Here is a 12,727-nt window from a genome sequence, read left to right on the forward strand (position 1 = left end):
TTTATTTTAACAACGACCGTATATATACATTTTATTTTAATATAGTATATAACTCAAAAATATAATTTAGATTTTAATCATGTAACTTTATTATACATTACTAATTTATTATCAATTTTATGATTTAAAATAAATAAAATCATATTTTATTATTATTATTATATAATCTATGATTATTATTAATATAACAATAATTATATTAATTATATAATAGTAAAATATAATAATATAAATAAATAATTCATTCAAATATAATAATTATTATATTAATTTTTTTATCCAAACAAGAAAAAACAAAAAAAAAAAAACGACCCAGGCACACGGATCTTATACTAGTTATTATTCGAAATCTTGTCCTTTAACTACAAATTTATATATTTCAGTAATATTTTTAAAATTCGTCTAAGAATTTTGAAAACAAATTACACTATTTTTATTAAAAAAACCTCATAACTTTTAATTAAATATATAGTTTATTTACAAAACTCACGGTTAAATTAAAAGTTCTTGTTACGTTTATTTATGCAAAAGTAATATATATTTAGATAACTATTCTATTCCACATTTATTTTTACCAAAAGTAACTTCATATATGTAATTGTTAAAATATATACAAATTTAAACTATTTAATTACCACCTTATTGTAGATCATTTTATAATTTGACACACACACCATCAAACTAATGTGTAATTGTAACCCACTATTAAAATGTAAAAAATAAATTATATATAGAGAAAGATATTAAAAGTGCCATAGAGGCAAACACACACACACACATATATATATATATATATATATATATATATATATATATATATATATATATATATATATATATATTGTGCATTTGGTTTGCTATTGACAGAAAGAAAAGATGTATAACTATTGGAGAATCACGAAAAGTTATTGCCAGAAACTTTTGTAAAAGGCTTTGTAGGCTAGTACACATAGTTCGGTCGATAACGTTGAAAATTAAGCATAAAGGCTTAAGCGTGTCCAAGAATATACATTGATGTTACAAAACTTCTTTCACTGTTACTGAAAATGGCAGCTCCTTCAGAACAAGTTTTATTAGCAAAAATAGTTAGTTCCTTTGAGTTTGACATCAATAATGCTCCTCAATGCACAAAAACCTGAGTTAATTCTTGTATTCCAACAGTATAATAACCACCAACTAAAGGAATAAAGGATATTCGCCTGTATATATATATTTTCAGCAGCACTGAGAGCTGAATTTACATAACCTAGTTGCACTGTCATGTTTGAACCAGAACACCCAATTTGATAAAAAAAAAAAATGTAAAGAAAGAAAGAAAGAAGATTGTCTAAGAAGAGTTTAAGCAAACTAGATGATAGTTGTATGGACAATAATCTTATTTTTGTTTGTATCAAAAGGGGAACTAAAGTACTACAACAGTTCCCATGGATCCATGTAATTGGCAGAAGAAGACATAAATCTGCCAGTGGTGGTGGAAAAGAAGCTTCAAAAGGGAGTGTATATTTGCATCTGACTCAAAATGTGTTCAAAGTTATCTGTTGTCTTCTCAATTGGGTGAGTGTGAACTCCTTCGTAAGTAGTCACCACTACCCCTTCGTCTTTCGTTAGGCGTTGGACTTGTTTCTTCACATTGCACCCTTGATGCGTGCACCGGTAGTAACTCCTGCACATTTGTTTAACCGTTTCATGTATTGCACTACACATTCATATAACTATGTAACATGTAGAACGAACAGATTCTTTTCATTCGATCATGTAACAAATCATTGGCATAGATTCATGTTCAACACTTGTTTCGACATTAAATAACCAACTGGGTCGTGTTAATTACATATTGTACGCTGAAATATATGTAATGGCATCATTCAGTTACAGTTTTTAATGTCAGAAAAGTAAGCAATAATGGAAAAAAGGTCTGCGCTTTAAACAAGCTATTCTAATGTTGAAGAAAAATCAGACATGGTACTATATATGATACGAGATCATGTCTCGATATTCTGCATATGCAGACCAAAGTTTATTGTTTTCTTAATGATTTCATACAGTTTGGACTACTTTTAGCAAACGGCAACGATTTCCAGAAAACACTAGCATACTCATAAACCCAGATTATGAACCCTTAATTATATTTATATGAATTATTATGGCATTATTTTTTTTAATAGCGTTGCTATTTTTAATTTATTTTTATCTCTATTTGTTATACAATATAATTTATAAGCATAATCTATCTTTCAATTTTGTAGATATATAGATTAAATTATATATATACAGTATATATATTACGTGCACGCAGGTGTGCACAAACAGGTTTCGTTCTTGTTCTATTCTCTTTTGATTTGACCCAAGAAAAGCTAGACAAAATGGTAGAGGAATGAATAATAAGAAGAAGAAGAAGAAGAAGAAAAACTCAGGAAAGATGAAAAAAGGATGGAGCCATACATAAATACTTTTTAATAAACGATCCAATAACAAAAACTGAACCAAGACTGCTAGCTAGAACAGTGTTTTGGATTGATTATTGCCTAGTGTGAACTCAGCAAGAACCTCGTTTTTTTTTTTTTTCATTCATCTTAATTCAATATTCAAACCAATAAGAAACATGGTGGGGTCTTGTCATGTTTGTACAATTACACACGTATTTCCTCAGTCAAACTTAGCAGGCGTCAGTGCCACAAAGAGGAACATAACTCGATGAAGAACGAGAAGAAAAAGGTAGAGAAATCAAACATAGAAAAACTAGAGCAACATCAACAACAACAACATGAAACGAAACGAGGAAACCAGAAAGTAACTAACCTGGGAAATTTGTTGTTTTTAACAGCTTTTTGGCCGTACTTCCTCCACCGATAACCATCATCAAGAATATCAACCTGGCTCCTTGTTTGGAAAGCATATCTAGGCTTTCGAACCTTTTTCTCCCCTTTCTTTTTGCCATTACTATTACCACCATTTCCCAAACCACCTAACTCATCACTCACATTAATGCCACCACTACTGATCTGAGACATTAACATGGCAGCATCTCTACCAGCTTCTTCTCCTCTCTTTTCATGATCACTGCCACTACTCTCATTACTAGGCCTTAGTCCTAGGAATGCATTGGAGCTTTGACCACCAAAACCATGCTGAGAGGTTCCCACAGCACTCGTTGAAATGGGGTAGCTGGAAGAATTGGGACAAGGGAACAACATGCTATAATTCTCCATCGAAACCAACCCAACCCCAATTTTCCTTCTTACTATATATATCGGTAGAGAGAGAAAAAAGACGTTGTTGGTAGTGAGGGAAGAGGGTTTGGGAAAAGAAAAGTGTGTGTGGTAAAAAGATTTCAACAAATATAAATGGTTGGGGCGGCGCTTAATGTTAACGTGGCTAATATCATCGATACATACATGCACCCACCCGAATCTCGTCATCAAGGAAAAAGAAAACAAAGTCCAAATGGAAAACATATTTATATATTTTTTTATTTTTTTATTTATTTATATATTATATATGTATATGTGTATATATGCATATATGCATGATGACATGCACACATAGAGAGTAGTAGTGAGCATGGTGTCGTAAACGGCACGAAAATTCTTCAAGTGTGTGTCGTGAAAATTGAGTTTTATTTATTGTGATGAGCGTGGATTAATTGGAATAAGAAGAGGGAGAAGTCTAAGATGGAATTTTGAGGCGGCTCCATGAATAGGATAAAGACACTACAGTATTATTGTTTATTTGTTTCTTATGTATTTCAGATTTCAGATACATAGTAATTGCAAATCAACCTTTGAAAATTCAATTACAAAACAGAAAATTACCATTTACTGTTTCTCAATTAAAAAATTAAGGATAATAAACTGTAACTTTGATCACTCCTTCATTTTCAAACCCTGCTTTTTTTTTCACCTGTGATTTTAGACTTAGTAACACCCTACACAATATATTCAATGACCAATCTTGCATAAGCTAATTTTTTATTTTTTATATTTTAATTGATTAAACCATTTTTGAATTTTCCTGAATGAATACGATTGAACCAAGATAAAAAATTTATATATACAAAACTAATTTTTAAATTGTTGAGACTAAATTAGTAGGGAGAGAAAACTAAAGTTGTACTTTAATCAAAAACTAAGAAAATATTAATTTATTTCGCGTAGAATGATAATATAAAGAAGTGATACTATCAGTGTCACTTTTAATATACTTGCGGGTAAAATTTAATAAGATTGCCATACTTGACTTGTAATTGAACAAGAGGGTAAAACTAAATATTTTCTCAAAAGTATTATTTTATAATTAGTTTTTCTTGTCCGTTATGATTTTGATAAGGAGTTTATTGAAAGTTGAGTATAGAATAAAAAGCAAATGAATAATTGAATTGTGAAATAATAAGAGTGAGAAAGAAGTGGTGTGATTAGTGTCGCGTAGTGGGGTGTTAGAATTAATTGAATGAAGATTTGAAAGGTCTGACGGCAAATGGTCATTGTTTGCGAAAGTAGTGGTTTTTGTTTTGTGGGTTACAGTCATGGGAAAAAAACTAGAATAAGTGGTAGAATTGGTTGTAAAGAATAAAAATCTGGGTTATGGTCACAGTTCACACGTGTTGAAGACAAGTGATTAAATGCAATAAGTAAAGGAGGTTTTGGTCAGCGAGGAGAATGGGTGGGTGCAGAGTTTTGAAGATGGGAGCTTCCATGAAATCACCAAATGATAATTCCGCCAACTCTACCTAGGTTTCACCAAGTTGGCTTCACTATATTTAACTCAAGTGAATTAGGTACATCAACATTTAAGACCGATAAATAGTATAATTAACTTTTTAATACCAATTCAATTTTTATTAAAAAAATTTAATATGTGTTTAAACTAAACTTCTTTTTTATCATTGAACTATATAATTTTTATCGTCAATGGAACTATGTAATAGTATATTATCAGTTCTTTTCCTTCAATTCACTCGTCAATTCACTTCTTTCTTTCTTCAATTCACTTGTTAGTGTTTACTTCTTTTTTTTCCTTTGATGTACTCATTTTAGTTTACTTTTTTCCTTTTGATCACATTCAATTTGTTGTTTTCAATTTAAAGAACAAGTTAACTAATTATTTGGAGGAGATTGAAGACAAAAAAAAAACGAAGTGATCTAGAGATAAAATTTATCATCTAGTTAACAACAAAATCAAATAAAAATAAGATTCATATCATCTAGTTAACGATTATATCATCTAATTAACCACAAAATAAAATAATAAGTACTTAAAAAATTTAGAAATATTTTAAATATTTAATAAAATAAATTTTTTAATAAATGTTCAATTAAGAATACTCAAATTTATAAAATACTTAAAATAACATAATTAAATCATTTTAATCAATTTATGTGACACGGAATGGTCTTTGAGATTATTGTCATTTGTAACACATTAAATAGATTGGATTGAATATGTTGTTGGTCCTTAACTTCTAGTGAATTTTAAAATTATTCTATTTTGAAAATTTGGACCAGTTTAATCTTTCATCTTTCGAAATATGTCTAATAAGATTATCTCACTTTGTCTAATAAGTTTCAGTTTCAAGAAAAATGAAATTTTCAATAACATGGTGACATTTTTTAAAATATTTGTAACTTTTTATGTTTTAGTTCTAAAATAATCTAAGTCTAATTTTTGCAACCAAGTATTAGGCTTTGGTTAATTTAGAATTAAAGCTTAAAGGATTGTAGATATTCTTTAAAATGTCATACAATTTTGAAAATTTTATCCTGGGCATCAAGGTTTAAGCTTCAGTTATTGATTAAACCAAAGCCTAATCCTCGAAACCAAGTATTACACTTCGATTCTTCCTACAACCAAAACCTATTTTTGTCTACATTAGGGTAAACTAATGAATTTTGACAATCCGTAAAAGGTTTTGTCAGATAGTGCCTTTGTAGCCTTTCCCTTCACCACTACAAACTCGCGTTGTCCTCTATTGTTGGCTCCGTTCAGGTTCATTCTTTTTATTTTCTTTCTCATTTGTCATCTTCGTTTCTCGTTCTTCCTCCATTAATGTTGTGTTTGTTCTCATTTTTGTGCCACCACTGCAATTGAAATCACCATTGTCATTGTTTCACATTGGGGCACAACATTAGAAGTCTTAGTTGTTCTTCCTCCGTAAACATTAGTTGTCTTGGTTTGTTGTGTTTAGGACGCATCGCTACAACATTGCTTCTCTGGTTTTGATTCGCTTTTGGTTGTTGGTTCATGTTTGGGTCTCTTTTTCTCTTGCTCTTAGTTTCAATTCGTTTCTCGTTCTTCCTCCATTAATGTTGTGTTTGTTCTCATTTTTGTGCCACCACTGCAATTGAAATCACCATTGTCATTGTTTCACATTGGGGCACAACATTAGAAGTCTTAGTTGTTCTTCCTCCGTAAACATTAGTTGTCTTGGTTTGTTGTGTTTAGGACGCATCGCTACAACATTGCTTCTCTGGTTTTGATTCGCTTTTGGTTGTTGGTTCATGTTTGGGTCTCTTTTTCTCTTGCTCTTAGTTTCAAGAAGAAAATTGTTGTGTGATTTTGTTCCTTGCAGAAATCTCCCTCCAAGCATCTCAAACAAGTAATAGATTGGTAAGAACCTCAATGTTATGAAATTTATTTATTATATATGGGTATCACAAAACATTCTCTTTTCATAGTTCAATTACTAGACATAGCATGTTGTTAGGTGATCAACTGCTACAAAAAAAAAAAGTTTGCTTGATTGTCCCTTGAGGTTTGTTATTTTGGTCCATATATAATTGTTTGATTTCTTTTCTTCCTCAATTATTTATAATTGTGTTGATATATTGTAGTGTTCTAATCAAACCAGCTCATATGAGTACGGTTATTATATTATGCAATGGATAACAACCATTGTTCGTACTTGTATTGCAACTGATTGGAAAACAGTAAGAATTTAATTGAATTAAATATTTTGCAACTTTTTCTTTTTATATACCAATTGAAATTATTGTCTTTTGTGCATAGATTCAAGAATCCTACACCAATGCATGAGAAATCCATACAGTATGTAAGGAAAGTTTGTGCAAGATATAAAATAGAAATGTACAATAAAGTGTGAAACATTTACTTGTAAATTATTTAAAATACCATGATATAAAATTGTCATTTATATATTGTTGTGTATAAATTATGTGTGTTGGTTTTGACTATATATAGATTTTGTTGAGGTTTGATATATAGGTAGAAAGAAAAACAAAAACAAAATATTTAAAAGAATGTCCATATTAAACTTTGGTTATTACCAAAACTAAAGATAAATAAGGGAATAAGCTTCGGTTCTGATTGTAACCGAAACCTAGTCCCTTTCTAATTTTAAAAGTAATTTAATTTTAAGGGAGTTTAGGCCTAATCTTCCCTTAAAAATAAATTATTTTTAAAATAAGAGTAAAAGGCTTTAGTTGTCGAAAGAACCTAAGCCTAATTTTTTTTCTTATTTCCATTATTTAATGTTTTGGTTTCTTCAAGAACCTAAACTTAATATGAAAGTTTAGGCATTGGTTCAAAATCAAAGCCAAAAAATCCACCATTTTTTACCTTACTTAGATATATTTTGATTGTTGAAACATAATACAATATCCAAAATAATTAATGTCAAAATCAATCTGTACACTAGTGATTGGTGTTATATTTAAAAAAAATGTTGTATTTGTGCTTCATTTAAAATTGATTAGATGTTATCATTTTAACACTACTTTTTTTTTTAAGTTTTAACTTATATTATTTTAGATACTTTCTTTTCATAAGTTTTTTCCCCTATTCCCTATGTTGTTTTTCTCTTTTGTGGGTCATTTTCATATTTGCTTTATTGTTTGAAATTATTTGATTTTTTTTGTTTGAAGTTTCACTTTATAGGGAATCCTAACTCAAATATTTGATATGGGTTTTGCTATTGAATTACCCTTACTTTTTTCGTTCCACATTCTTATGTGAAAACATGTAAAATATGAAATAAAAGATAATTAAATTATGTATTTAAAATATAACACCAATTTAATATAACTGCATACTGAATACTTGACTTTAAAAACTATTTGTCTTACAGTGAAGCTTCTCGTTAAAGATATTCAGCACCAGCAATCATTTCTTATATATATGGTAAACCCTTATTCCACATTTGGTCTCAATAATTATTTTTATTAAACCAGTAAGTAATTAGTTAACTCGCACAATGATCACATGGGTGAAAACTATGCCTCTTATATTGCTAACAATATTTACATGTGCATGATTTCATTTGAACACAAAAAAGAAAATGCACATGACCAAATACATGAAAAACAAAATCGAATCCTACCACGTTCACATTATAATCTCGTTTAAGTGCTAACTCTTTACAATTTTTATTAATTTATTTATAATAAAAACCACCAAAATGAAGTTCTAACATGGCACATTATCAAGAAGTTTTTTTAGAAAAAGAGATCCAACAAAAAATTATAGTCCTAACTTCAAGTTGATCGACACACTATTAAAAACTCTCGGCATATAAATTATGAATAAAGAAGATTTACACTACATACTTTTATATTGGTTTGTCTTCATCCAGTTCTTAATCAATTCAATTAAGTTTCACTAACATACTAACGCTATAAGATATAAAACATGTATTCTTTGAACTTCGCTTCATGACTAAACACTAATTAGAATCATTTGAACCACACCCACTCCTCATTAAATAACTCTAATATTTTTTGGACATGTAGTCATCATAACTAAGATTTCATATTATTTGGAACATAGTCACTCTTACCTAAACAAATTTGAATTATAAATATGTGTGATCTAAAAGATGAGATGGTTTCCTCACTAAAAGAAAAATATCGTCCTAACATCAGTGTAGAAAAGGGTTTTAATCATAGTTATTTTTTACATTGACTTCGATTTAAGATCCGAGACATATCTAGCCGAGGTAAAAAAAGAATAACCTTTATGTCTCGGTTCACAATCTAGGCACATTAAGTCCTTACTGTGTCGGTTCTGGAAGTAACCAAGGCACAAAATTGAGACTTATTGCCTCGGTTATGGAACAACCAAGACCTAACAAACATTAAAATTTATAAAAGAAAAATTAAATCAAACCCATCTCTCAAATTTCCACTTCGCATATTCCAGACCTTCAAAACTAAATTATATTAAAACCCAAAAAGAAAAGACAAGTCTTGAATCACTTAAAGGATATAGTAAAGTGAGGAAAGTGAGGAAAATACCTTCACCACAAGGGGATTTCCTGCTAGTTATGTGAAGAACCTTAGTGGACTTCCTAACAGGTCCCTTAACCTTAAGGCACTTGTCCTTTGCACCACGAACAAGGTCCCTCCCTACAAACTAAAGAATGGTGAAGAAGAACAAGGAGCATGAAAAAAGAGAAGAAGAAATACCCTTCTTGAGATTTTTGAACTGCTTAGAGGAAAGGGTGATCCTAATCTTATGGATTTGTTCCTGGGATTCCTCCAAGCCTAGCTTAGTGGGCTTCATCACTGCATACGCTGTCATTATTCACAACCACAGAGAAGAAACGAAGAAGTAGAAGAAAAAGTCCATGCTTGTGAAAATGAGAGGAACGAAGGAATGGAAAGCCTAGAAAGGGTTTTTAGGGAAATAAGTTAGTACAAACCCTATGAAAATACCAAGCAATGTGCATATGAATGTGGTCGAAGGGGAAACGACTATAGGAGACAAAGTTGTTGGACACGAGGGCGGAACGGAAGAGAAATGGGTGGTATGGAGAAGTGCCCCTCGTGAGTAGAGAAAGGGAGAAGAAGAACTGCCCCTCGCGCAATAGAGAAATGGAGAAGAGGAAGTGAGTCTGTTTCCGATTTGGGGTTGTTTCACCTTAAACCTTTTGTCTCAGTTGAATTAAAAACTGAAACATACTTTTTGTCTCAGTTAACAGTAAAATCGGGGCATAAAACCCTTTTCTGCCTTAGTTCAAACACAATAGATGTCATTTAGTGTAGAAAAAAATTTAAAAAAAAATGAATTTTTGTCACTTAACTAACTTATCTACCTCGGATTCAAATAAAACTGAAGTAGTAAGAAATCAAATAGGACTATTAACTCATAAATGGATAGAGTTACATCTTAACTATATCAACTATAACTTTTGTCTTATTTGTAAGTGCTCGATACAAAATTAGTATCACAATGAAGGTCCTAAATTTAATTTTCAATGAAATAATTACTTGAGAGAATTTGTAGGTAATATAAAATAAGTAGGAAAAGTTACATTCTAACTATTAGTAATAACTTTCAACTTAGTAATAAACGCTTAATCCAATAAAAAAATGCTTTATATTTATTTAGAATATTTTATATTTCTTGAATATAAAGTATATAACCTTCCTTTATATTTTGAGGATTATTTTATGATTTTGTTTCTACTGAAGCATGCGTCTAAGAATAACATAAGATAAGAATGTGACATTGCGTTATTTTTAATTGTTATAATTGTAATTATTATGTAAATAAATGATTTTTTAAGGAGAAACAAGGAGAGAATGTAAAAAAAGGTTTCCAGTATTTTTTATTTTTATTTTAAGTGTATTAAGAACTGCAAATTTTGCATTTTTTAAAGTTAAATGTTTATACATTACTTATATATATATATATATATATATATATATATATATATATATATATATATATATATATATATATATTCTCCCCGTATTATTTTCTTTTCAGTACTATAAGTCTGTTTGATTTAAAGAAAATAAATGTTTGAATCAATTTAATTGTTATTTATCCAGGTCACTAAGTCAGTAACTCATATACGCATTTTAAATTCCTAATTCAAAGAATATGAACAAATTCGTATATTTATTGTAAAATATTTAATAATGGCCTTTGAATTTAGGATGCCAATTTGAATATCATTCTATTCTATGACGATGAAAATATCTTTAACCCAAGAAAATATTTAAAAAATAATTGTTGAAAAAAAATCATATATATATATATATATATATTATTTTATGACTGACCACAAAATACTGCTTAAAATGTTAAGAAAAAACCTTCTAAAAACTGGTAATATGAAATTACGGTCATGTCATAAAATTTTCAAAAATAAAAAGATGTACCTAAAAACCAAACTTTTGACAGATTACATATCTTAGCATCTATCTTCACATCTTTTTGATATTTAAATTTATGTACATTAATTTGACGTACTACATATCCTGTGTATTTATTTAATGCATTTAGCTAAAGACATTACATTAAAATCAATTAACTATATCTATCCCATTGGTCAAATATTGTTTTTAGTTGACATTTATATTAAATTAATGAGAATCTTTACCATCATTTATATTGGTCGACATGTTTGAAAAATTAAGTCTAAACTCTATTCCTTTATAATTTTTTATATTCTTGAAATATTCCGTTTTTATATATATTTTTTTTCAAATTTAAATAGCAGTATTAATTATTTATCAGTTATTCCATTGCTTTTCTAACAAATCTATAATTAATTTAAACATAAGTTTTCATTATTAAATAGAAATGGATAATTAAAACATAGTCATTTTATTAAAAAAATTGTTATTTTTTTCTACGTAAAAAGCTTAGTATATACTATAAGAAAAAGCCTAATTAAAAATCAATTTTAGTGAAAAAAGTTATTTGTAACTAATTAAGATACCAATTTTAAAAAATAAAAAATTATTGGTTACTAAAATAGTCACTGTCATGAATAAAACATTATAATTTGTCTCTAACTTGATTTCTAAAATTTAGCTACCAAGGTTTTAGTACCAAAGAAAATTGGACACTAAACATTAACTACCAAGATTTTTACTACCAAAGGAATTTGTTTCTAAATCAATATCTAATTAATTAGCAACAAATTATAATTTTTTATTGATAATAGTGACTATTTTAGTAATAATTTTTTCTTTTGTAAATTGATAAATAAATTCATTAGTATAGTAACTAACAACTTTTGGTCACTAAAATTAGTTGTTGATCATGTATTTTCTTGTAGTGATAATATATATATATATATATATATATATATATATATATATATATATATATATATATATATATATATATATATATATATATATATATATATATATATATATATATGGCAAATAAATTCATCCATGTGGGTATTGTCTGAATCCGTCCCCGTTTTGACGCGGAATCCCCGCATTGACTAGGTATGTGTATGGGTATGGGGAATCCCCGACTTTTTCAATTGGGTATGAGGATGGGTATGAGAATGTACATATCCCTGTTATAATATTGGTCCCCGCCATATCTCCGTCCTCGTTTAAATTTTTAAAATATTCACAATTAATTAAGTAATCATATATATATATATATATATATATATATATTCTATTTTTTATTTCTTCTAATTATTTGGTTTGTCATGAAACTCATTCGCATCTCCAATATATTTTTCATCTTATCATAACATTTATGTAATTATGTTAAAATGATGTATGTCAATTAAAAAAAAAATTATACTTCACATTTAAATATTTTTATTATTTTTTACTATTTTTATTTATTATATATTTTCTTTTCACATGAGAATGTTTAATACTCTCAATTTAAGGTAATATAAAAAAACTTCTTTACTTATTATTATTATTATTTGTTTAATTTAAAGAACTCTTTTGTTTCGTTAAAATAATTTTTGTTTTTTTTTCAACCATTGGGTACATATGTTGAT

General features: G+C 28.4%; 1 protein-coding gene across 1 annotated transcript; it reads right to left on the bottom strand.

Moving 5' to 3' along the window:
* Positions 1-1,126: 1,126 nt before the first annotated feature.
* Positions 1,127-3,332, bottom strand: LOC114174028 (probable WRKY transcription factor 75). Its single transcript, XM_028058768.1, has 2 exons — positions 2,800-3,332; positions 1,127-1,663 (listed from the first exon to the last, which is right to left on the bottom strand). Exons 1-2 carry the CDS (start codon positions 3,207-3,209, stop codon positions 1,486-1,488), a joined length of 588 nt encoding a protein of 195 aa, XP_027914569.1. The 5' UTR covers positions 3,210-3,332; the 3' UTR covers positions 1,127-1,485.
* Positions 3,333-12,727: the final 9,395 nt, after the last annotated feature.

The sequence above is a fragment of the Vigna unguiculata genome, chromosome 1 (genome assembly GCF_004118075.2).
Source record: "Vigna unguiculata cultivar IT97K-499-35 chromosome 1, ASM411807v1, whole genome shotgun sequence".
In the NCBI taxonomy this organism is placed as follows: Eukaryota; Viridiplantae; Streptophyta; class Magnoliopsida; order Fabales; family Fabaceae; genus Vigna; species Vigna unguiculata.